General features: G+C 62.3%; 2 protein-coding genes across 2 annotated transcripts; one reads left to right on the plus strand and one right to left on the minus strand.

The window, feature by feature from the left end:
- Window positions 1-1,957: 1,957 nt before the first annotated feature.
- LOC141977139 (chemerin-like receptor 1) lies at window positions 1,958-5,229 on the plus strand. Its single transcript, XM_074938466.1, has 2 exons — window positions 1,958-1,990; window positions 3,562-5,229. Exon 2 carries the CDS (start codon window positions 3,570-3,572, stop codon window positions 4,608-4,610), a length of 1,041 nt encoding a protein of 346 aa, XP_074794567.1. The 5' UTR covers window positions 1,958-1,990; window positions 3,562-3,569; the 3' UTR covers window positions 4,611-5,229.
- Window positions 5,230-6,903: 1,674 nt separating this feature from the next.
- PHLDB3 (pleckstrin homology like domain family B member 3) lies at window positions 6,904-22,926 on the minus strand. Its single transcript, XM_074938171.1, has 16 exons — window positions 22,900-22,926; window positions 22,616-22,717; window positions 20,437-20,680; window positions 19,669-19,800; window positions 19,120-19,257; window positions 18,650-18,778; window positions 13,151-13,306; window positions 12,395-12,505; window positions 11,814-11,900; window positions 10,625-10,720; window positions 10,320-10,419; window positions 10,023-10,134; window positions 9,575-9,662; window positions 8,420-8,642; window positions 7,936-8,021; window positions 6,904-7,053 (listed from the first exon to the last, which is right to left on the minus strand). The coding sequence occupies exons 3-16, from the start codon at window positions 20,668-20,670 to the stop codon at window positions 6,919-6,921; spliced, it is 1,827 nt and encodes a 608-aa protein (XP_074794272.1). The 5' UTR covers window positions 20,671-20,680; window positions 22,616-22,717; window positions 22,900-22,926; the 3' UTR covers window positions 6,904-6,918.
- Between the last annotated feature and the right edge of the window lie 146 nt (window positions 22,927-23,072).

Raw genomic sequence — 23,072 nt, forward strand, 5'->3', positions numbered from 1 at the left:
CCTTCCGCCGTCCCGGCAATAGCCTCTCCCAAGAAATGGTGAAAAAAGCTGCCAAAGTGGCTTGGGTTTCTCTGAAAGACCAAAGGCAGAGGATGTGACTTTAGCCCCGGGGAGGCCGCGCCTGGAGGGAACAGCCAGTGGGGTAGAGCTCTGCAAGCCCCGCCCCTGGGCGGAGTCATGCCACTTAGTGGGCAGGGCTTGGTAAGCCCCTCCCATGGGCAGCGCCATGTCTTTTAGTGGGTGGGGCTGTGGCTCTGGCGCTCCCAGTGGCCACCAGGTGTGTTTGTTACAGAGAAAAGAACGGGTGAGACTTGTCCACGGCCACATGGTGAATCAGTGAGACAGCTGGGAATTGAACCCAGGAGTCCTGGTTCCCTGCCTCCCTGCTCTAACCACTAGACCCCACACCCCTCACAGATTGAGGTTAGAACCCAGGCATCCTGGCTCCCAGCGCCCTGCTCTCACCCACTAGACCCCACTCTCCTCCCAGAGCCGGGGAGAGAACCCAGGTATCCTGGCTGCCAGCCTGCCACTGCTCTAACCCACTAGACCCCACTTCCCTCACAGAGCAGGGGGAGAACCCAGGTATCCTGGCTGCCAGCCCTGCTGCTCTAACCCACTAGACCCCACTCCCCTCCCAAAGCCAGGGAGAGAACCCAGGAGTCCTGACTCCCAGCCCACCTCGCTCTCACCCCCTAGACCCTACTCCCCGCCCAGGGCTGGCAAAGGGAGCCAGGGGTCTCTTTCCCCGGGCATGGCAGGCGGGCGGGGCTCCAGCCTGGCTCGCAGCGGGAGGAAGACGATACCTCCGGTTCCAGATCTGGAAAGGGGAAGCCGAGGCCCCTGCTCTGGGGCCAGGGGAGTTTTCCACCAGAGGATGAAGCAACCCAGCTTCCCATCCCACCGGTCGGGGAGGAAGCGAAAGCCCAGGGCAGAGGTGGGCGAGGGGTGGCAGAGCACCCACCGGCAGCCCCACGGATCAGCCCCTCCCAGGCCAGCACCTCCCACCCACCGTGATCACCTGGGAGGGGAGGGAGAGGAGCGGGGGCAGGAAGAGGTGGGGGAGGGGGCAGAATAGGGCAGGGGTGGGGGCTTGGGGGAAGGGGTGGACTGGGAGCACAGCGGGGGTGGGAAGAGATGGGGTGGGGGGAAGGGGTGCAGTGGGGGCAGGGTCTGGGGCAGACCAGGGGTGGGAAGAGGTGGGGTGTGGGGATGGGGGAAGGGGTGGAGTGGGAGCAGAGCGAGGGTGGGAAGAGATGGTGTGGGGGGTTGGGGGAAGGGGTGGAGTGGGGGCCGAGCGGGGGTGGGAAGAGGTGGGGTGGGGGGTTGGGGGAAGGGGTGGAGTGGGGGCAGAGGTGGGGTGGGGGCTTGGGGGAAGGGATGCAGTGGGGGCCGAGCGGGGGTGGGAAGAGGTGGGGTGCGGGGTTGGGGGAAGGGGAGCAGTGGGGCGGGGCCTGGGGCAGAGCGGGGGTCGAGCCCCCCCCGTGGATGGCTGGGCGCTGCCGAGACGCCCACCAAAGGCGACACCCCAGCCAAGACCAGCCCAGCACCCTAAGGCCTTGCCAGGCAAGGGGGAGCAGAACATGCTGGGAACTCTTGCCCCCCCCCCGGCCACGGGGCAGCCGTGCATGCGGGGAGCTGCCTGACACCTCGCTGGGCTGCTCTGAAGCAGTGCATTGTGGGAATCCTCCCCCTCCCCAGTTGCTCACACCTGGCTCCTCAGCGAGCCCTGCCCCGTGTCCCGGACACCTGGGTTCTCCCCTGCCACGACCCCACCGCTCCCGCCCCGGCGGCCCCCGCCCCGGCCCCCACGCTGGCCGCAACAGGTGGTGGCCCCCAGCCCACTTCTCCTTTTCAGCGCATCGCTGCCCCGGCGTCCGCTCTGGCTGGGGCCCAGCCCGGGGGGGCGGTCTGGCAGCCGCCGGGTTCCCGGAAAATAAGCTCCGGGCCAGACACAAGCGGACGGGGCTGGCGGGCGCTGCCTCCCCAGGTAACGGGGTGGGGGGCCCCACCCAGCCCCTGTGGCGGCCGGCCCGGGAACACGGGCAGGGGCAGGGGCAGGGGCAGGGGCAGGGGCCGGGGGGGGGTAATAGTCTATCTCTGTGCGGGGGGGTGCACACGTTGTGTGTCAGCTGTGTGTGCGTTATAACCATCGCTCTGGGTGTGTGTCTGCCGTGACGGTGTGTGCGTTAAAACAATCGCTCTGCGTTTGTGTGCACACGTGTTGTGTGTCGGTTGTGGCTGTGTGTGCGGTATAACGCTGGGTCTGTGTGTGCACACGTTGTGGGTCGGTTGTGGCTGTGTGTGCGTTATAACACTCCAGCTCTGTGCGTGCACACGTTGTGGGTCGGTTGTGGCTGTGTGTGCGTTATAACACTCCAGGTCTGTGCGTGCACACGTTGTGGGTCGGTTGTGGCTGTGTGTGCGTTATAACACTCCAGGTCTGGGCGTGTGCACACGTTGTGGGTCGGTTGTGACATGGCATGTGAATTATAACACCCTAGCTCCGTGCGTGTGCGTCTGCCCTGTGGCCGGACCCGGGCTGCCCCATCGGGGTCAGACCGGCCCAGGCCAGGCAGCAGGCGAGCCAGGGGCTGCGGGGGGGGAAGGTGCCCCCGACTCGTCGCTCGTTTTCAGCACCCGCGGGAGCGAAGCGAGGGTGTGTCCCTCTGTCGCGCAGTGTAGACAGACCGGCGGGGGGTGGGTCTGTGGCTCTGTTGTGCCGTTCTGGGGGGGTCTGAGGATGCTCCATGTGCGAGCTGGGAGGGGGCTGTGGGGGAGGGGGGCTGAGATTTGTCTTGGTTGTTCTGTGCCGGTGGTTGGGCTCTGGTGGCTTTTGGGGGGTGGCCCTGGCCCTGTTCTGGATAAGTGGGAGGGCTGGGTCTGCCCTGCATAGAACCCAGGAGTCCTGGCTCCCAGCCCCCACTCCTCTCTCAGAGCCAGGGGGAGAACCCAGGCGTCCTAGAAGCCCTGCACAGGGTTATTTCCCCCTTTTTCCTGGTTGAGAGGCACCACCGCCGCCGACGGCAGGGGAGGGAGGGAGCAGCGATGAAAACCAGGTGCGGAAGTTGGCCTCTGTCCGCCCACAGTCCGGGACACTGGGCAAGGAGCCAGATGTACCCCCCCCCGCCCCCCAGGCTGCCAGGGAGCGATCGTGCCCCCCGTAGCTCCACCGCTCCCGGGGCCCTTAGCTGGGAGCCCAGAGACGGACAAAGGGCACCTGGGGAAGACCCGGGTTGAGCCTGGCCATGCAAATAAACCCAGCCCCACCTCCACAGAGGGTTGCTGTGAACCCTTCCCTGGTTAGGGGGTGCCGCCCCCAGCGCAGGGACTGGCTGGCTCAGTGGGGCAGGGAACGGGACACGGGACCTTTCCCCTCTTGGGGGCACTAGCCCCGATCCGGCCCTAGGGTGGGAGACTGGCTGACTCAGTGGGGCAGGGAATAGGACATGGGGCCTTTCCCCTCTTGGGGGCACCGGTGCTGGTCCGGCCCCAGGGCGGGGGACTGGCAGGCTCTGGGAACAGGCCTCCCCTCACTCTCAGCGTCTCTCTCTATCTCAGGTCCTGGCATGGAGGCCAACGTCTCCAGTCTCTGGCTGACCAGCCCTGGTCCTTCCCCTGTCAAGGCCAAGGCTGACCTGGGCGCCGTCATGGACCGAGTCCAGGTCATCTTCTACACTGTGGTCTGTGTGGGGGGCTCGCTGGGCAACGGGCTGGTGATCTGGCTCACCGCCCGCCGGGCCGGCCGCTCCATCAACTGCGTCTGGTTCCTCAACCTGGCGGTGGCCGACTTCATCTTCTCGGTCACCCGGGTGGTGCCCCTGGCGAAGAACGCCTTCTACCGCGGGCACTGGCCCTTCGGCGTCTTCCTGTGCCGGGCCACCAGCTTCACCAAATACCTCAACATGTTCTGCAGCCTCTTCCTCTTGGCGGCCATCAGCCTGGACCGCCTGGCGGCCGTGGCCTTCCCGGTGTGGTCCAGGAACCGCCGGGGGCCCCGCCTGGCGTGGGCGGCCGCTGCCGGGGCCTGGGGGGCGGCCGCCGCGGCCAGCCTGCCCTTCTACCTCTACCGCAACCTGGTGCCGGAGGGGAAGGCCAGTGGCCTCAAGTGCTCCTTGACGCTGGGAGAAGGGCCCAAGCTGACGCTGTATCTCCTCCGGCTGCTCTGCGGCTTCCTGGCCCCCTTCGCCATCATCCTGGCCTGCTACGGGGCCCTGGCGGCCATGCTGAGGGGGCGCCCAGCCACCGTCCGCTCCAGGAAGCCCTTCAAGGTCATGGCGGCCATCGTGGTGACCTTCTTCCTCTGCTGGGCCCCCTACCACCTCTTCCTCCTCCTCAAGCTGGCAGGCGTCAAGGGCCAGGCCATGGCCGTGGGGCTGCCGCTGGCCTCCTCCCTGGCCTATCTCAACAGCTGCGCCAACCCCGTCCTCTACTTCTTCATGGGGCTGGACTTCCGCCGGGCGCTGGGCCGCACCACCTTGGCCGGGGCCTTCCGCCGGGCCCTGCTGGAGGATGCAGGCTACTCCGCCGGGTCCCACAGCCAGAGGAAGCAGGCAGCCTCCTCCGTGGACGGGCTGGCCCAGAGCTCGGTGGCCCCCAACCTGGCTTGAGAGAACCCGAACTTATCCAGAACAGGGAGCAGGGCCTGTGGGGCCGAGGGAGGCAGGGACTGAGTGAGGGGGGTGCCCCTGGCATGGACGGCAGTGGCGAAGAGAGCAGCCCAAAGGCAGATGCCAAAGAAGCCCCGCAGCCATCCCACCGTAGACACCAATGTGCTTCTTCCTGACCAGAGACCTGTGGGTGTCCCCAGAGCGGGGACAGCAGCAAAGAGGGCTACACACACACCCACACACACACTCACAGCACCCCCGCCCACAGCCTTTATCCATCCCACTACCCCCACCAACGTGAGTGCCGCCGTCCTTGAACCAGACTCCTCCATCCACCCCCAAAGCACTTGGAGGAAGAGCTCCACAAACACAGCCTCTACCCACCCCCAACACACACAAGTGCACACAGCCCCTCCCGCACCCAGCCATGAGGTATCCCACCGGCCCCACCAATGTACTTCCCTGTCCTGGAGAGACTTGACTGTGGGTCTGCAGAACAAACAGCAGCTTGGATAGCGGCGAAGAGCCCACTGCCTGCCCAGAGCTCGACCCTCCCTTCCCACCCCCCACTGCTCCTTGCACACACACACACACACACACACAGATCCACCCCATCCATCCCCCCTCCCCCACCACTGTACCTGATTCTCTTATGGCCTGGCCCCTCTTACATCCCTCCAGGGCGGGAGGCCACCAAGCCCTGCCCTGTTGGAGAGGGGGGGCCCAGTCAGGCCAGGAGGTCCCAGTGGCAGCTTGGTCTGAGTCCCCACAAACTCATGCCATGGATCGTCTCATTAAAACAACAGCTTCTCCTTGAACGTCTCTGGCCTGTTCGCTGCACGTGAGCCCAGCCCCAACATGGGGGAGGGAGCCTGGCACCCAGTGCCCCCCAGCACAGGCCTGGGAGACAAAGGGCTCCTTGTGACGAGGTGCTGTCGGCACAGGAGAGGTTGTGATTACAGTGGGGGTGAGGAGGCTGGGAGCCAGGACTCCTGGGTTCACTCCTCTGCTTTGGGAGGCCCCGCCAATCCTTGTGTGCCTGAGACATCCACAGTCTGGGGGTCAGAGCTGCCAGCCACAAACCCCCCAGTCTATCACCTGCCTACTTGCTGCTTTGTGATCCACCCGGGACACCAGCAGAGCTGTGGGGCTGGGAGGGGCGGGGGGAAGAAGGAAGCCCAGGGGGCTGGGGGTCAGGAGTGAGGGGCACCGGCAGAGCTTGGGGTGGGGGAGCCCAGGGGGCTGGGGGTCGGGAGTGAGGGGCACCGGCTGCGATAGAACTAGAGAGAGACAGCCCGTGGGTCGGACGAGTTTCTGTAATAAATAGTTGGCACCAGCAGGGGGCAGCGACCCTGGGGCCCACAACAGACACAGGGGGGTGGGGTACAGACGAGATCCAGGGGCGTAGGGGGCTCCCCCTGCTGCCACCATTGGGCTCAGCCCCGGCCCCCTGAGCCTTGGCCACATGGCACAAAGCATGCTGGGAAAGGCCACACAGCCACCAGATTCTTCCCCGCCCGCTCAGAGAGACTCCACACTCCCCATTGGTGGGGACTTGGCCACAGTGCATTCCAGGGACGGCCACCATTGGCCAGTTCGATCCCGGTCTCCTGCGATTGGTGCATCCTGGAAGTCTGTTCCTATTGGTCGAGATTTCAGAGAGTCAATGGGAAAGCCAAGCCGCCATTGGTCAGTTCAGTCCATGTCTCCTCCGATTGGTGGAAACTCCAGCTGAGTCTTTTGGGTAATTGGCCAGGTTTCAAAGCCAGGCCGCATGCAATTGGTGGGAATTCCAACCCCCACCCCCATTGGTTGGCATTTAGGGCAGGTCTCCTCCTATTGGTGCAGATTCTGAGCAAGTCTTTTCCTGTTGGCCAGGATTCAACCTCTCTCTCCTCTGATTGGTGCAGGCCCTGGGCGAGCCCGCATCCAATTGCCCGGCTTTCAAACCAGGCCTCCTCCGATTGGCCAGAATTCTGAGTGAGCCTCCTCCCATTGGTCGGGATTCCAAGCCGCTTGCCTCCCATTGGTGCCAGTTTTGGGAGCGTCTGTGTTTTAGAAGAGCCTGCTCTGATTGGAGGCAAAGGCCTGCTCCCCATTGCTGCCCCCCACGGCCCAGGTCCAAAGGGGCGGGGCCAGCATGGCGTCACACCTGGAAGAACCAAGTCCATCGCCCACTGGCTGCCCTGCCCTGAAGCCCCTCCCGGGGGCAGAGCCAGTGGCCCGGCTGGCCACGCCCACCAGGTGGGCAATGTCTGTGGTGGGGGGAGCGGGCGGGTGGGTCCCGGGGGGGGCTCCGTGGCCCGGCTCAGTAGCGGGTGTTCTCCTCGGCGGCCGTGACGATGGCGTCCATCCAGATGCGCATGGCCTCCGCGCTGGGGGCCACCAGGCAGAAGAGCCGGTCGTAGGTCTTGACGCAGAATGTCAGTTTGGGGTTGGGGCTCTGCGGGGGAAGGGAAGGGCAGGGTCAGCCAGTGGGGGGTGGCTGGGACCCTCCGGGTCCCTGGGCTGGGGGGAGCTGGAGGGCGGGGGGGGGATGATGCCAGAGGTTCCGGGGCTGGGGGGCAGGATGCCGTGGGGATCTGGAGGGTTGGGTTGGACGCTGTGGGTCCCCATGCTAGAGGGCTGGGGTGGGGGACGCCGTGGATCCCGGCGCTGGAGGGGGATGCCATGGGTCCCGGTGGTGGGAGAGACACCATGGATCCCTGGAGCTGGGGATAGGTTCTGGGTGGGGACACTGAGGGGCGGGATGATGCCATGGCTCCTGGCGCTGAGGAGGGGCTCGGGGGGGACACACCATGGGTCCTGGTCCTGTGATGACACCATCGGGTGGGGGGCGCTGCGGGGCTTGGGGGAACACCATAGGTCCTGGTGCTGTGGGGGGGCACTGGAGGGTGGGATGACGCCATGGGTCCTGGCGCTGGGCGGGGGGGGGGGAGCACTGTGGGTCCTGGCGCTGGAGGGGGCACTATGAGTCCTGGTGCTGGCGAGGGTGCTGGGGGAGGTCCTGGGGGGGCACTGTGGGTCCTGGCGCTGGGGGAGGGCGCTGGGGGTCGGGGCGCTGGGGGTCCTGGTGCCGGCGAGGGTGCTGGGAAGGGGCGTTGGGGGTCCTGGCGCTGGGAAGGGGCGCTGGGGGTCCTGGTGCCGGCGAGGGTGCTGGGGGGGCACTGTGGGTCCTGGCGCTGGGAGAGGTGCTGAGGGGGGCACTGTGGGTCCTGGCGCTGGGAGAGGTGCTGAGGGGGGCGCTGTGGGTCCTGATGCCGGCGAGGGTGCTGGGGGGGCGCTGTGGGTCCTGGCGCTGGGGGGGGGGGGCAGGGGGGCGTACCTTGTAGGCGCTGCGCAGGTGATCATAATATACCTCCTCGATGGCCTGGAAGTAGATGACGCCCTTTAGCTTCGCCTCCTCTTTGTCTGCAACGAGAGGGGGCAGCGATGAGGAAGAGGGGCAGGGGGGGCAGGTTGGGGGCCGGGATACAGGGGGATGCGGGAGGCACTGGCTCCCCAGTGGGGGGTAGCAGAGAAGGGGGCGCCCGGGGGGGTACCTGGGGGGCTCACAGCAGGCATCTCTGGGGGCGGGTGAGCAGAGGAGGGGGCTGCTGGGGGACGGGGGTAGTTCGGGGTGCTGTGGGGCAGGGGGTGCCTGGGGGTACCCAGGGGGCATCGGGGGGCACTGGGGCTCACCCACGTAGTAGGCCAGCAGGCGCCGCTGGGGGTGGGTGCCGGGGAGCGGGTGAGCAGAGGACGGGGATGCTGGGGGCGGGGGGCGCCAGGGGGCACCCGGGTGGTACAGGGGGGCACAGGGGGCTCACCCACGTAGTAGGCCAGCAGGCGCCGCTGGCGGTCGAAGCAGAACCAGCGTTTCTTCCAGGTTTTGATGCGCCCGCCCATCTTGACCAGGAAGCCGCGGCAGGCCCTGCCCGTCACCCGCACCTCGGGGCAGGTCTCCAGGCTGTGCCCCGAGGCCTCCAGGTGGGCGTGCAGGTCCAGGGGGGCGGGGGCAGGGGGCTCCCGCGCCGGCCCCGGGCTCCGGTCCTGCAGGGGCAACACGGGGGGGGGGGGGGGTGTAAATGTGGGGGGGGGAGGGGAGGGGGAGAACGCCGGGAATCCCGGCCCCAATCCAGCCCTGGGGGGACTGGCTGGCTCGGGGGGTCTCACCTGGGCAGGGGGGGGCGGCTCCGTGTGTTGTGTCTCCCCCTGGGCCACTCGCTTCGCCTCCTGCGGGGACAGGGGGGGGGTCAGGGCCCCGTGGCCACCACTGAGGGACCCGGCCCCGCACCCCCAAGAGACCCCAATCCGGTGACTCCCAGCCCCCACCCCCGGCTTCCTGAGGAGCCCCAGAGACAGAGCTGCCCCCCCCACGCAACCATCCTGCTCCACCCCTGCCCCCCCACATCATCCTGCCCTCTCCCCCGCCCCCACCTCCACCCCAACCCCCTTCCCCCACCTCTAGCCTGCCCCCCGCCCCGAGTTCCTCCCCCCGCCACACACCCCACCTTGACCCTGCCCCTCCCTCCAGGCTCCTTCTGCTGCTATCCCCGCCTCCAAGCAGACCCCGCCTCCTGCCCCCCCCCAGCCCCAGTCTCACACTTCCCTTCCTGCCCCAAGCATGGCCGATCCCAGCCACTCTGTGCCCCCCGGCTCTGGTGCAGGGGTTGGGGAGAGGAAACCAGCAGCTGATGCAGCGAAACCCCGACTTCCCTATTCCCAGCCTGGAGACCATGGGACAGACACGTGGGGGGACGTGGGGTTCCATGGTTAGAGCGGGGGAGGGGTGAGAGCCAGGACTCCTGGGTTCTCTCACTGGCTCTGGGAAGGGGATAGGGCGGAGTGGTTAGAGCAGGGGGGTGGCTGGGAGTCAGGACTCCTGGGTTCATCCCTGGCTCTGGGAGGGGGGTGGGGTCTGGTGATTCAGAGCAGGGGGTGGTCGGGAGGTGGGGGGAGAGCCAGGACTCCTGGGTTCTTACCCGCGCCTGCAGCAGCCGCTCTCTCTCGGCCATGGCCTCCCGCACCATCCGCTCCATTTCGGCCAGTTTGGTGACGCAGGAGCCCACGCTGCGGGGGGAGCGGGACACGGAGTCGGTGGGGAGTGAGGAGCCTGGAGTGACCCAGGGAGATGCCCAGAGGTCCCCCCCTGCCCCCCCCCGCAATGGGTAGGAGGGCAATCCCAGGGGAGGGGGACAGAATGGGATAGGGGGCTTCCGAGTATGGGGGGAATTTGGAGGGGCCTGTGTCTGGGAGACCCAAGGGTAGGGCAGTGCAAAGGAGGGAGGCAGAGGTGCATGGGGGGCTGGGGAAAGGCATGGAGGGGCGGGATGGGGGTGCTCGGGGGCACAGAGGGGACGATGTGGGGGCAAAGAAGCCCCAGAGCTGGGGGGGGCAGTGAAGGGAGGGGGACTATTGTGGGAATCTCACCTGTATGGCCCCCCCAGCGGGTACAGGGGGGCGTTGAGATGTGTGAGTGGCACGCAGCGCCGGTCGCCCCCCGCCGAGAGCTGCAGTGCCAGGATGTCTGAGTCTAGCCCCCCTGAGAGAGACAGAGATGGGGGGGTAGGGGGGGTATCAGCACCCCACAGGCACAGAGAACCCCCCACCCCACAAAAAAAATCCACTGGCCCCAACCGGCCCCACACCATGCCCTGGGAGATGTCCCAGCCCCACAGCCCCCCTAAATATACCCCACCCCCTCCTTCCCAGCCACTCCCCTCCTACCGTTGTCATTGAAAGACAGGGGGCGCGGGGTGGGGCGGGGGGCCAGCCGGTTCCCCCGTCTTCGGGGGAGGCTCGCCGATCTCTGCAGCCCGAAGGAGCTCTGGAGAGAGAAAGCAAGGGGGTCGAGAGCGGGGTTCACCCCCCCCACACACACCCCAGTACCCCGACACTGCCCGCCCAGAACCTTCCCTGCCCATTGGCTCTGCTTTTGGGGTGGGGGTAGGAAGGGGCACAGACACAGGCGAGCACAGACAGCCAGAGCAGAGGCGGCGGGGGACGGGCACAGGACAGACGGACACACACACCTGGACGGAGCTGCGGACGGAGAACACGCAGGCCGGGTCGCGCTGGTCGCAGCCCAGCACCACGACCTTCCGATCCGTCTTTTGGGTGAACATGAGCTGCAGAGACACAGAGACACTGACGTACGGACAGACACACGGACACGGCAGGGGTGGGGCTCCCAGCCCTCCCAGCTCTAACCACTAGACCCCACTCCCCTCCCAGAGCCAGGATAGAACCCAGGAGTCCTAGCTCCCAGGGCCCCCTCCCCCCCACTCTAACTCACCAGACCCCACTCCCTTCCGAGAGCTGGGGCGAGAACCCAGGAGTCCTGGCTCCCAGTTCTCCTCAGAGCCACCTGTCTGCAATGCCGGGAACTCACCAGCAGGTGGCAACATGACCCCACCTGCCCAGGTGTGAGGAAGTGGGAATGTTGCTACAGTCATCTCTGAAGACTCGGGGTGTGCCTCAGTTTCCCCTATGTGCTTCTCAAGTATCTGGGGGTGGGAGGAGAGTGCCTGAGCGGTGCAGCGACCCCTAGCGGGCAGGTGTGACGCTGACAGGCTGCCTGGGACAGAGAACTGGCCGGACAGGCTGTAGCTTGGCACCTGCTGGCCAGGCCCCCTCCTCTGCCAGCATCAGCAGGTGGTGTCGGTGCTGGCCCAAGTCAGAGACCAAGGAACAAGGAGGGGAACAGGTAATTCTGGGGCCAGGCAACTGGGACTCAGAGGGGGGAGTCCAGGGCTCTGGGCCCCCCCCCCCCGATGGGCTTCGCTGCAGGTCCCTCCTCCCTGTGCTCACAAGCTCTGTTCTACGCCGGGTTCCCGACCCCTCCGTGTCGCACGCCGCCGGGGAGCCGCGGCTGGCCTGGGTCTCCGGGACACCAGGCCAAGGTGTTTCTTCACCAGGGGCTCCCAGCCCGCAGCTGGAGGGACCCAGGCATCCGGGGGAGGGGGGGGGCAAGGGGGCAGTCACAGCTTTGGGACACAGCAGAGAAGCTTTGACCTGAACTGGAGCACACAGGGCCTGGGGGGGGGAGCACACAGAGCGAGCAGGCTGGGTGGTGACCCCAGTGGGGGGTGAAGGGTGACGTGGGGGGCACAGGGTGCACCCTGGCAGGTGGGAGACAGGTAGGTGGGGGAACAGGATGGGTGTGCCGGGGGGCACCCTGGAAGGGGGAGGGTGGGGCACAGGGGGGTTGGGGGGGGTTACCTTGGTGAGCTCCTGGTTACTGACGGGCGAGTCATCTCCGCTCTGGTCCTCACAGGCTTTGCCCAGCTCCTCCAGCCGACGCCTCTCCTGGGGACACAGGCCAGGGCAGGGGTCACCTCATGGGGTCCTGCCCCGCCCCCTACCCCGCCCCCCACTCTGCCCCACAGGGTCCTGCCCCACGGGGTCCTGCCCCGTCCCCCGCTCCACCCCACAGGGTCCTGCCCTGCCCCCTACTTAGACCCATGGGCCCAGCCGGCCCGGCGACCCATCCCCCACTCAGGCTCTGGGAGGACAGTGGGGTCTTGTGGTTAGAGCAGGAGGCTGGGAGCCAGGACTCCTGGGTTCTATCCCAGCTTTGGGAGGGGAATGGGATTAGATGGGGATTGGGGGCTAGGAGCCAGGACTCCTGGGTTCTATCCCAGCTTTGGGAGGGGAGTGGGATTAGATGGGGATTGGGGACTGGGAGCCAGGACTCCTGGGTTCTATCCCAGCTTTGGGAGGGGAGTGGGATTAGATGGGGATTGGGGGCTGGGAGCCAGGACTCCTGGGTTCTCTCTGGGGGAAGGGGGGGGTTTCCTCACCAAGTTGAGGCTCTGGATGGCCTCTCCCTTCTCCTGCGCCAGCTTGCGGCTCTCGCCCGCCATGTGCTCCTGCCCAAAGCGCACCTGGGCCTCCAGCCTGCACACCTTCCTCTGGGGGGGGGGGGGGAACAGGGGAGGGTGAGAGCCCTGCGGGGGAGGGGACCCCCTCACCACAAGAACCCGGGTGTCCCTACCTGGGACCTAGGAAGGGGGAACCCCACCCCTGGGGACCCCCCTGCATTGAGCTGTGGGAGCAGCCCCCCACCCAGGCAGTGGGTAAGACCTGGCACCAGATCCCAATGCCCCCCTGGAATGGAATCAAGGTCCCCCCAGGTGCCATCCAGGAGGAGGGTAAGACCCGGTGCTGGATCATCCTGCCCCCCTGGAATGGGCTCTGGATGTAGCCAAGACCTGGAGCAGGATCCCCCATGCCCTCTGGAACGGACTCGCTGCTCAGGACCCGGATCCTGGCACCCCTGGAATGGATTGCGGGTGTCACTGTCCTGGAGGAAGGTAAGACCTGGATCCCTGTCTCTGGGTCCCCTCCCCCTCTGGATTGCACTCTGGTTGCCAGAAGACCTGGAGCCAGACCATCCGGTCATGACCTGGAGCCAGATCCCAGTGCTCCTGGAATGGAGTCGCAGGTTCCACGCAGGAGGAGGGTAATATATGGAGCTGGATCAAGATGCCCCTGGAATGGAGTCACAGGAGGAGGGTAAGACCCGGAGCGGATCCCTGAGGATTGGCCCCACGCACCTTCCTCTCCTCGAGGCTCTTCTGGACCTGGGCTATCTGGCGGACCAAGGCCTGGCAGGCCTCCTCCTTCTCCTCCTCCAAGCGGCTCTCGCGCTCCAGCTGCTGGAACTCCAGGTCCTCATAGCTCTTCAGTGCCCCCTCCAGCATCTCCGAAGTCTGCAGGGAGGGAGACCCCGTCAGGACTCCTGGGTTCTATCCCAGCTCTGGAAGGGGAGGGGGGTCTAGTGGGTTACAGCGGGGGCCTGGTACGTCTGGGCCATATATATGAACAGCCAGACTGGGTCAGATCAAAGGTCCAACTAGCCCAGTATCCTGTCTTCCAACAGGGGCCGATGCCAGGTGCTTCAGAGGGCATGAACAGAACAGGGCAGTTATCGAGTGATCCATCCCGTCGTCCACGCCCAGCTCCTGGCAGTCAGAGGTTTAGGGACATCCAGAGCAGGGGGTCGTGGCCCTGACCAATAGCCATTGATGGACCTGTCCTCCAAGTACTTATTTAATTATTTTTTTAACCAAGTTATAGGTTTGGCTTTCACAGCATCCCCCGGCAATGAGTTCCACAGGTTGACTGTGCATTGTGTGAAGAAATACTTCCTTTTGTCTGTTTTAAACCTGCTGCCTGTTAATTTCATTGGGTGATGCCTGGTTCTTGTGTTATGAGGAGTAAATAACACTTCCTTATTTACTTTCTCCGCACCAGTCAGGATTTTATAGACCTCTGTCATATCCCCCCTTCATCGTCTCTTTTCTAAGATGAACGGTCCCAGTCTTATTAATCTCTCCTCATATCGCAGCCGTTCCATCCCCCTCATCAGTTTTGTTGCCCTTCTCTGCATATTTTCCAATTCTAACAGATCTTTTTTGAGATGGGGCGAGCACATCTGCACGCAGTGTTCAAGATGTGGGCATCCCATGGATTTATATAGAAGCAAGATGATATTTTCTGTCTTATTATCTGTTCCGTTCTTAATAATTCCCAATATTCTGTTCACTTTTTTGACGGTCACTGCCCATTGAGTGGATGTTTTCAGAGAACTATCCACAGCGACTCCCAGATCTCTTTCTTGAGTGGTACCAGCTAATTTAGACCCCATCATTGTACACCAATAGTTGGGATTATGGTTTCCAATGTGCAGGACTTTGCATTTATCAACAGTGAATTTCATCTGCCATTTCTGGCACATCTGCCATGTGACCTCCAGAAGAAGAAAGGGGAGCGTCCATGTACCAGCAACGCAGATACAGGTAAGCAACCGTTTTCATGTTCTCTCCACAGGTACTAATGCGGAGAGTGGACTAGATGATACATCTGAGGGAAGGGAGCAGAAGGATACTCTGCCTGTTGGAAGGCATGAGATGCACTGTCCTAGGGTTGGGGGTTCCACGACCACCGTTCCCAAGAGAAGGAGGCGGGTGGTGGTGGTCGGGGACTCTCTCCTCAGGGGGACTGAGTCATCTATCTGCCGCCCTGACCGAGAAAACCGAGAAGTCTGCTGCTTGCCAGGAGTGAGGATTCACGATGTGACGGAGAGACTGCCGAGACTCATCAAGCCCTTGGATCGCTACCCCTTCCTGCTTCTCCACGTGGGCTCCAATGATATTGCCATGAATGACCTTGAGCGGATCACTGCAGACTACGTGGCTCTGGGAAGAAGGATAAAGGAGTTTGAGGCGCAAGTGGTCTTCTCGTCCATCCTCCCCGTGGAAGGAAAAGGCCTGGGCAGAGACCGTCAAATTGTGGAAGTCAACGAATGGCTACGCAGGTGGTGTTGGAGAGAAGGCTTTGGATTCTTTGACCATGGGATGGTGTTCCAAGAAGGAGGAGTGCTGGGCAGAGACGGGCTCCACCTAACGAAGAGAGGGAAGAGCATCTTCGCAGGCAGCCTGGCTAACCTAGTGAGGAGGGCTTTAAACTAGGTTCACCAGGGGAAGGAGACCAAAGCCCTGAGGTAAGTGGGGACGTGGGATACCGGGAGGAAGCATGAGCAGGAGCACGCGAGAGGGGAGGGCTCCTGCCTCATACTGAAAAAGTGGGACGATCAGCGAGTTATCTCAAGTGTCTATACACAAATGCAAGAAGCCTTGGAAACAAGCAGGGAGAACTGGAAGTCCTGGCACAGTCAAGGAATTATGATGTGATTGGAATAACAGAGACTTGGTGGGATAACTCACATGACTGGAGTACTGTCATGGATGGATATAAATGGTTCAGGAAGGACAGGCAGGGCAGAAAAGGTGGGGGAGTTGCACTGTATGGAAGGGAGCAGTATGACTGCTCAGAGCTCAAGTATGAAACTGCAGAAAAACCTGAGAGTCTCTGGATTAAGTTTAGAAGTGTGAGCAACAAGGGTGATGTGGTGGGAGTCTACTATAGACCACCGGACCAGGGGGATGAGGTGGACGAGGCTTTCTTCCGGCAACTCACGGAAGTTACTAGATCGCAGGCCCTGGTTCTCATGGGAGACTTCAATCACCCCCATATCTGCTGGGAGAGCAATACAGCGGTGCACAGACAATCCAGGAAGTTTTTGGAAAGTGTAGGGGACAATTTCCTGGTGCAAGTGCTGGAGGAACCAACTAGGGGCAGAGCTCTTCTTGACCTGCTGCTCACAAACTGGGAAGAATTAGTAGGGGAAACAAAAGTGGATGGGAACCTGGGAGGCAGTGACAATGAGATGGTCGAGTTCAGGATCCTGACACAGGGAAGAAAGGAGAGCAGCAGAATACGGACCCTGGACTTCAGAAAAGCAGACTTTGACTCCCTCAGGGAACTGATGGGCAGGATCTCCTGGGAGAATAACAGGAGGGGGAAAGGAGTCCAGGAGAGCTGGCTGTATTTTAAAGAATCCTTATTGAGGTTACAGGGACAAACCATCCCGATGTGTAGAAAGAATAGTAAATATGGCAGGCGACCAGCTTGGCTCAACAGTGAAATCCTTGCTGATCTTGAACACAAAAAAGAGGCTTACAAGAAGTGGAAGATTGGACAAATGACCAGGGAAGAGCATAAAAATATTGCTCGGGCATGCAGGAGTGAAATCAGGAAGGCCAAATCCCACCTGGAGTTGCAGCTAGCAAGAGATGTTAAGAGTAACAAGAAGGGTTTCTTCAGGTATGTTAGCAACAAGAAGAAAGTCAAGGAAAGTGTGGGCCCCTTACAGAATGAGGGAGGCAACCTAGTGACAGAGGAAGTGGAAAAAGCTAATGTACTCAATGCTTTTTTTGCCTCTGTCTTCACGAACAAGGTCAGCTCCCAGACTCCTGCACTGGGCAGCACAGCATGGGGAGGAGGGGACCAGCCCTCTGTGGAGAAAGAAGTGGTTCGGGACTATTTAGAAAAGCTGGACGAACACAAGTCCATGGGGCCGGATGCGCTGCATCCGAGAGTGCTAAAGGAGTTGGCGGATGTGATTGCAGAGCCATTGGCCATTATCTTTGAAAACTCATGGCGATCCGGGGAAGTCCCGGACGACTGGAAAAAGGCTAATGTAGTGCCCATCTTTAAAAAAGGGAAGAAGGAGGATCCTGGGAACTACAGGCCAGTCAGCTTCACCTCAGTCCCTGGAAAAATCATGGAGCAGGTCCTCAAGGAATCAATTCTGAAGCACTTAGAGGAGAGAAAAGTGATCAGGAACAGACAGCATGGATTCAACAAGGGCAAGTCATGCCTGACTAATCTAATTGCCTTCTATGACGAGATAACTGGCTCTGTGGATGAAGGGAAAGCAGTGGATGTGTTGTTCCTTGACTTTAGCAAAGTTTTTGACACGGTCTCCCACAGTATTCTTGTCAGCAAGTTAAAGAAGTATGGGCTGGATGAATGCACTATAAGGTGGAGAGAAAGCTGGCTAGATTGTCGGGCTCAACAGGTAGTGATCAATGGCTCCATGTCTAGTTGGCAGCCGGTATCAAGTGGAGTGCCCCAAGGGTCGGTCCTGGGGCCGGTTTTGTTCAATATCTTCATAAATGATCTGGAGGATGGTGTGGATTGCACCCTCAGCAAGTTTGCAGATGACACTAAACTGGGAGGAAAGGTAGATACGCTGAAGGGTAGGGATAGGATACAGAGGGCCCTAGACAAATTAGAGGATTGGACCAAAAGAAATCTGATGTGGTTCAACAAGGACAAGTGCAGAGTCCTGCACTTAGGACGGAAGAATCCCATGCACCGCTACAGACTAGGGACCGAATGGCTCGGCAGCAATTCTGCAGAAAAGGACCTAGGGGTTACAGTGGACGAAAAGCCGGATATGAGTCAACAGTGTGCCCTTGTTGCCAAGAAGGCCAATGGCATTTTGGGATGTATAAGTAGGAGCATTGTCAGCAGATCGAGGGATGTGATTGTTCCTCTCTATTCGACATTGGTGAGGCCTCATCTGGAGTACTGTGTCCAGTTTTGGGCCCCACACTACAAGAAGGATGTGGAAAAATTGGAAAGAGTCCAGCGGAGGGCAACAAAAATGATTAGGGGACTGCAACACATGACTTATGAGGAGAGGCTGAGGGAACTGGGATTGTTTAGTCTGCGGAAGAGAAGAATGAGGGGGGATTTGATAGCTGCTTTCAACTACCTGAAAGCGGGTTCCAAAGAGGATGGATCTAGACTGTTCTCAGTGGTAGCTGATGACAGAACAAGGAGTAATGGTCTGAAGTTGCAGTGGGGAAGGTTTAGGTTGGATATTAGGAAAAACTTTTTCACTAGGAGGGTGGTGAAGCACTGGAATGCATTACCTAGGGAGGTGGTGGAATCTCCTTCCTTTGAGGTTTTTAAGGTCAGGCTTGACAAAGCCCTGGCTGGGATGATTTAGTTGGGGATCGGTCCTGCTTTGAGCAGGGGGTTGGACTAGATACCTCCTGAGGTCCCTTCCAGCCCTGATATTCTATGATTCTATGATTTGGTTGCCCAGTCACCCAGTTCTGAGAGGTCCCTTTGTAGCTCTTCACAGTCTGTCTGGGACTTAATTATCTTGAGTAGGTTTGTATCTTCTGCAAATTTTGCCACCTCACTGTTTATCCCTTTTTCCAGATCGTTTATGAATATGTTGAATAGGCCTGGGCCCAGGACAGACCCTGGGGACACCACTATTTACCCCTCTCCACTATGAAAACCGACCGTTTCTTCCTCCCCTTTGTTTCCTATTTTTTACCCAGTTACTGATCCATGAGAGCACCTTCCCTCTTATCCCATGACAGCTCACTTTGCTTAAGGCCCTTTGGGGAGGGACCTTGTCAAAGTCTTTCTGGAATCCTAAATACACTATATCCACTGGATCCCCCTTCTCCAGGTCTGCTGACCCCTCAAAGAGTTCTAATGGAACACGGCCCCCCTCTGTGCATGTCCAGAGACACAAGCCACTTGTTGGGCTTCATTCCCCTCTGCAAGTCCCCTCTGGGCCATATCAGTGTACATGGGCCACCTCGGGGTCTCTTCCTCTGGGCCGTATCAGCCTGCCCCACTCTACAAAGGGTGGGACCTGCTGGGCCATCCCCAGCCCCTACCTGCTGCAGCTGGCTCTGCATCCGCTCCCGCATGCTCTCGGGCTGGGTCTCCAGGTGGGACTGGGACTCGGCATGCTGCCGCTGGAGCTCCTCCACCTTGCGCCGCTCCTTCCCCAGCCGAGCCTTCTCCTGCCGGAGAGGGGCGGGGTCAGGAGCCAGGACACCTGGGTTCCACGGACATACCCCCCCGGCCAGGCACCATCCCCAGCAGGCTGGGGAATGGGGCCAGCGTGGCGGGGGAGAGGAAGCAAAGAATGCTGGGAACAGGGCCAATCCACAGCAAAGGGTGCTGGGAAAGGCGGACACGGCTGGACAGGAGCGAAGGATTCTGGGGTCCAGTGGGTAACGGGGAGAGTGGCAAAGGATTCTGGGGGAAATGGGCCAAGGAGGAAGGGAACACAAAGGATTCTGGGGAAAGAGGAGCCCCGCAAAGGCCGCTGGGAGGCATGGAGGCTGGGCAGGGGCCTGACCTTCTCTCTCTCGGCGTGGCACCTGCGCACCATCTCCGTGAACCTCCTCTGCAGGTGGAGGACCAGCTGCTCCTCGCGCTGAACCTCCCGCCACTCGGCCGCCAGCTCCCCCTCCAGCAGCGCCCCCTCCAGCTTCATCTGCCGGGAGTGGGGCAATGAGACCCGGTGCTGCAGGGAACGGGGCCCGCGGCACGCAGAGCCGACAGCGGGCAGCTCCCGCCCACGATAGCCCACCGGACCCCACCCCTCTTCCACGGCCAGGAATGGAACCCAGGCGTCCGGGCTCCCAGTCCCCCCTGGCTCTAACCCCCGCCCCTCCGAGAGCCGGAGAGAACCCAGGCGTCCTGTCTGCGCAGCTCAGTGTTTTCCCCTCTCCCCAAACCCAGCTGCTCCTGCTGTGATCGTAGCAGGGACCGACCCAGCCCCTCCCCACCTGGCTGGGCGCGGTGCCCCAGCGAGACAGGTTTGCCAGGTGCCGGCAGCTGGGAACGCCCCCCACCCCCCAGACATCCCCGTGACTCAGGGAGGGGAGCCCGGGGACGGACGCACCTCGATGTTCATCTCCTTCTGCTGGTGCTGCAGCTCCTTGATACGATTCTCCAGCTCCGCGACCCGAGCCAGCGCCTCGTCCTGGTCCCCCCGCCGCCGGGACCCCTCCGTGCCCGCCTGGGGGCTCTCGTCCTGGGCAGGGGAGAGTGGGAGTGAACCGGTCCTGTCGACAAGGGGACCCCATTCCTCACCCCCTGAGCCAGCCGCTCCCTGCCCTGGGGCCAGATGGGAGCCAGCACCCCTGAGAGGGGACAGGCCCCATGTGCCATTCCCGGCCCCCGTGAGCCAGCCACTCCCTGCCCTGGGGCCACACGTGAGCCAGCACCCCCGAGAGGGGACAGGCCCCATGTGCCATTCCTGGCCCCCCTGAGCCAGCCACTCCCTCTCCTGGGGCCACACGTGAGCCAGCACCCCCGAGAGGGGACAGGCCCCATGTGCCATTCCCGGCCCCCCTGAGCCAGCCACTCCCTGCCCTGGGGCCACACGTGAGCCAGCACCCCCGAGAGGGGACAGGCCCCATGTGCCATTCCCGGCCCCCGTGAGCCAGCCACTCCCTGCCCTGGGGCCAGATGGGAGCCAGCACCCCTGTGAGGGGACAGGCCCCATGTGCCATTCCTGGCCCCCCTGAGCCAGCCACTCCCTGCCCTGGGGCCAGATGGGAGCCAGCACCCCCAAGAGGGGACAGGCCCCATGTGCCATTCCTGGCCCCCCTGAGCCAGCGGGTCCCCCAACCTGGGGCCTAGAGGGGACAGGCCGCACGCCACTCACCCCGTTCTGGGCACTCTCCGTGCTGCTGGCCTCGTCCTCCTCAGTGCTGTCGCTCGTGGCTCCCCCGGGGCCGGCAGAGAGACAGTCAGCGTTGCCCACCGGCTGGGCCCGGGCCACCTCAGGGCCCTGGGCTGGAAACGGCCCCCTCCGCCTGTCCTGCCCTGCCGGGGCCAGGAAGGGGCATCGTGAGGTCTGGCTCAGCCCCGCTAGGGGCTCATTCTCCTGGAGAACCATGGCCAGAGACCTGCAACCACAAGGGAGAGGAGGCGCTAGGGGGGCGCTGGGCTGCAGGGGGGCCAGGTGGGGGGCTGTGCCCTGGCTGTCAGGGCTGGCCCCGATGCCTCAACTCAAGTGACTCCTTTCTGGTTCCCTAAATCTCCCCATTTAACCAGCCCCCCACACCCCACCCCAGAGGTGGCTGCATCTCAGCACTAGGTGAGGGGTCCCTGTATCAATAACCCCAGGCCCCACCCAAGAGCTGGCCGCATCTCAGCACCGGGCGAGGGATCCCTGCATAAACAGCCCCCATTATTAACATTAACCCCAGGGACTCCCTGCCACTGGATATTACAGAGAGTGCCCCTGGCAGAGGTCCTGCCTTTGTCATTTCCTGAGTCCTGCCCCTGGGCTGGAAACACCCCGGGAACTAAGCTGAACGCGGTCTGGAAACGAACCTCCAGCACTCGGAACAGCCCTGCTAATAAAAGGCCAAACTGTCCCCATGGGTGTAGGGCCACCTTGCACCAGACAGGCGGCCCCATCCTCAATGCGCCATTCCTGACCCAGAGACGGCACCTCCCTGGATCTCTGGGGCAGGGAGCCAGGGGAAGAGACACCCGGCCTGGGGGAGTCCCAAGCGTGGGCCGAGCCCGGAGCAGGGAGGGGAATTTTCCACTGGGCAGGTGAGAAGAGGGATTTGTTTGTTCCAACAGGACAAAGGGAAACCATCAACCCCCACCTGCAGTCCTCCCTGCGGGCCAGCTGTCCCTGCTTCCTCACAGAACCACCCCGGGGCTCTTGGCCCCTTCCCAACCTTGGGATGCAGCCACCTCTGGGGTGGGGCATGGGGCTTGTTATGCAGGGACCCTTCCAAGGCGATGAGATGCAGCCACCTCTGGGGTGGTGCGTGGGGGCTGTTAACAAAGAAGTCACTTAGCCAGCAGCTCCAAATTAGCAACCACCACACTCCAAAATTATTCCCTTTGCTGTCAAACAGGACACAGAAATTCTCCTTCACTTCCTGTCCCAAAACCTGTTCATAGAATCATAGAATATCAGGGTTGGAAGGGACCTCAGGAGGTCTCCTAGTCCAACCCCCTGCTCAAAGCAGGACCAATCCCCGACTAAATCATCCCAGCCAGAGCTTTGTCAAGCCTGACCTTAAAAACTTCTAAGGAAGGAGATTCCACCACCTCCCTAGGTAACGCATTCCAGTGTTTCACCACCCTCCTAGTGAAAAAGTTTTTCCTAATAATATTGCAGGACTGTTAACCAGATGCCATGTTTCTCCCCAGAGGTGGCTGCATCTTAGGGCTTCGTGAGGGGTCCCTGTATAAACAGCCCCCATGCCCCACCCCAGAGCTGGCCACATCTCAGCATTGAGCGACCATCCCTGTATAACCAGCCCCAGTGCCCCACCCCAGAGGTGGCCGCGTCTCCACGACGGGATGCATTGGACAGGCTCTTTAGCAGGGAAAAATCACCCTGACCCTGGTTCACCCCAGCCTTGGCACCTTCCGCTTTATTTCTGGCGCTAGATTGTCCCCACTTCGGCTGGCGCTGCCAGGCCTGGTGCTGGGAAGAGCAAAGCGGGTCAGACTTTTGCATGGGCCAGGGCAAACGGCTGATGTGGGAGCTGGGGACAGACCCCAGGGGGTGTTTGTATTTCACCTTCATGCGGGGCGGGGGAGGATGCTCCAGCCAGTCTGTCTGAGGATCTCAAAGCACTTAAATATTGATTGATCTGTCCTCACAGCCCCTCCACCGCTCCCCTCCCCCAGGGGATCATTTTCTTCTGTTTGCTAGAGGGAGGAAATGAGGCAGAGCCCAGGAGAGAACCCAGGAGTCCTGGCTCCCGGGCCCCCCATTCTCATTCATCAGTCCAGCCATCAATCAAGGGGCTCTCCCTTTAAGAGCCCCCCATAATGAGGGCCACAGCCCCAGGCCCGGCACCACTCACCCCGCAATCCGTGCCGCGGAGGGGGCGCGATCCCTGGATTTCTCCAAGCCCCTCCTCCCAGGTCGCAGGCAGAACCCAGGTGTCCGGGAGTTGCTCTGGGAACTGGGGAAGAGAAGCAGGGTCAGGCGAGCCATGGGGGGAAGGTCACGATCCAACCCCCCCCCGCCGCAGCCAACTTCCCCCGCCCGCCTCTTTCTGTTTCTCTTTCTCTTCCCCCCCCCGCTCCGCCCCATGGCCAGGTGACGGCCGCTGCGCTCCGGGACCCCCGCCCCAGCCCCGCTCACCGGCCGGCCCCGGTCTGCCCTGCCCGCGTGTCCGGCTCCGGTCCCGGCTGGGGGGGCAGCGGCTGCTCAAACTCGTTTTCCAGCCCGGGCTTGGAAACACAACACCTGTGACATCAGCGCCTGGGAGGGGAGGGCACGTCAGGGCCAGCCACAGCCCCAAGAACCCAGGAGTC

The sequence above is a fragment of the Natator depressus genome, chromosome 24 (genome assembly GCF_965152275.1).
Source record: "Natator depressus isolate rNatDep1 chromosome 24, rNatDep2.hap1, whole genome shotgun sequence".
In the NCBI taxonomy this organism is placed as follows: Eukaryota; Metazoa; Chordata; order Testudines; family Cheloniidae; genus Natator; species Natator depressus.

What these genes read in the sequence shown, in the direction of transcription:
- LOC141977139 (XM_074938466.1), top strand. Translation starts at nt 3,570, where the DNA reads ATGGAGGCCAACGTCTCCAGTCTCTGGCTGACCAGCCCTGGTCCTTCC.
- PHLDB3 (XM_074938171.1), bottom strand. Translation starts at nt 20,670, where the DNA reads ATGGTTCTCCAGGAGAATGAGCCCCTAGCGGGGCTGAGCCAGACCTCA. An exon ending in GCCACGCCGAGAGAGAGAAG is followed by an intron (nt 18,779 to 19,119) that starts GTCAGGCCCCTG and finishes CCTCTCCGGCAG; the next exon opens with GAGAAGGCTCGGCTGGGGAA. An exon ending in GTAACCAGGAGCTCACCAAG is followed by an intron (nt 10,721 to 11,813) that starts GTAACCCCCCCC and finishes GTGTCTCTGCAG; the next exon opens with CTCATGTTCACCCAAAAGAC.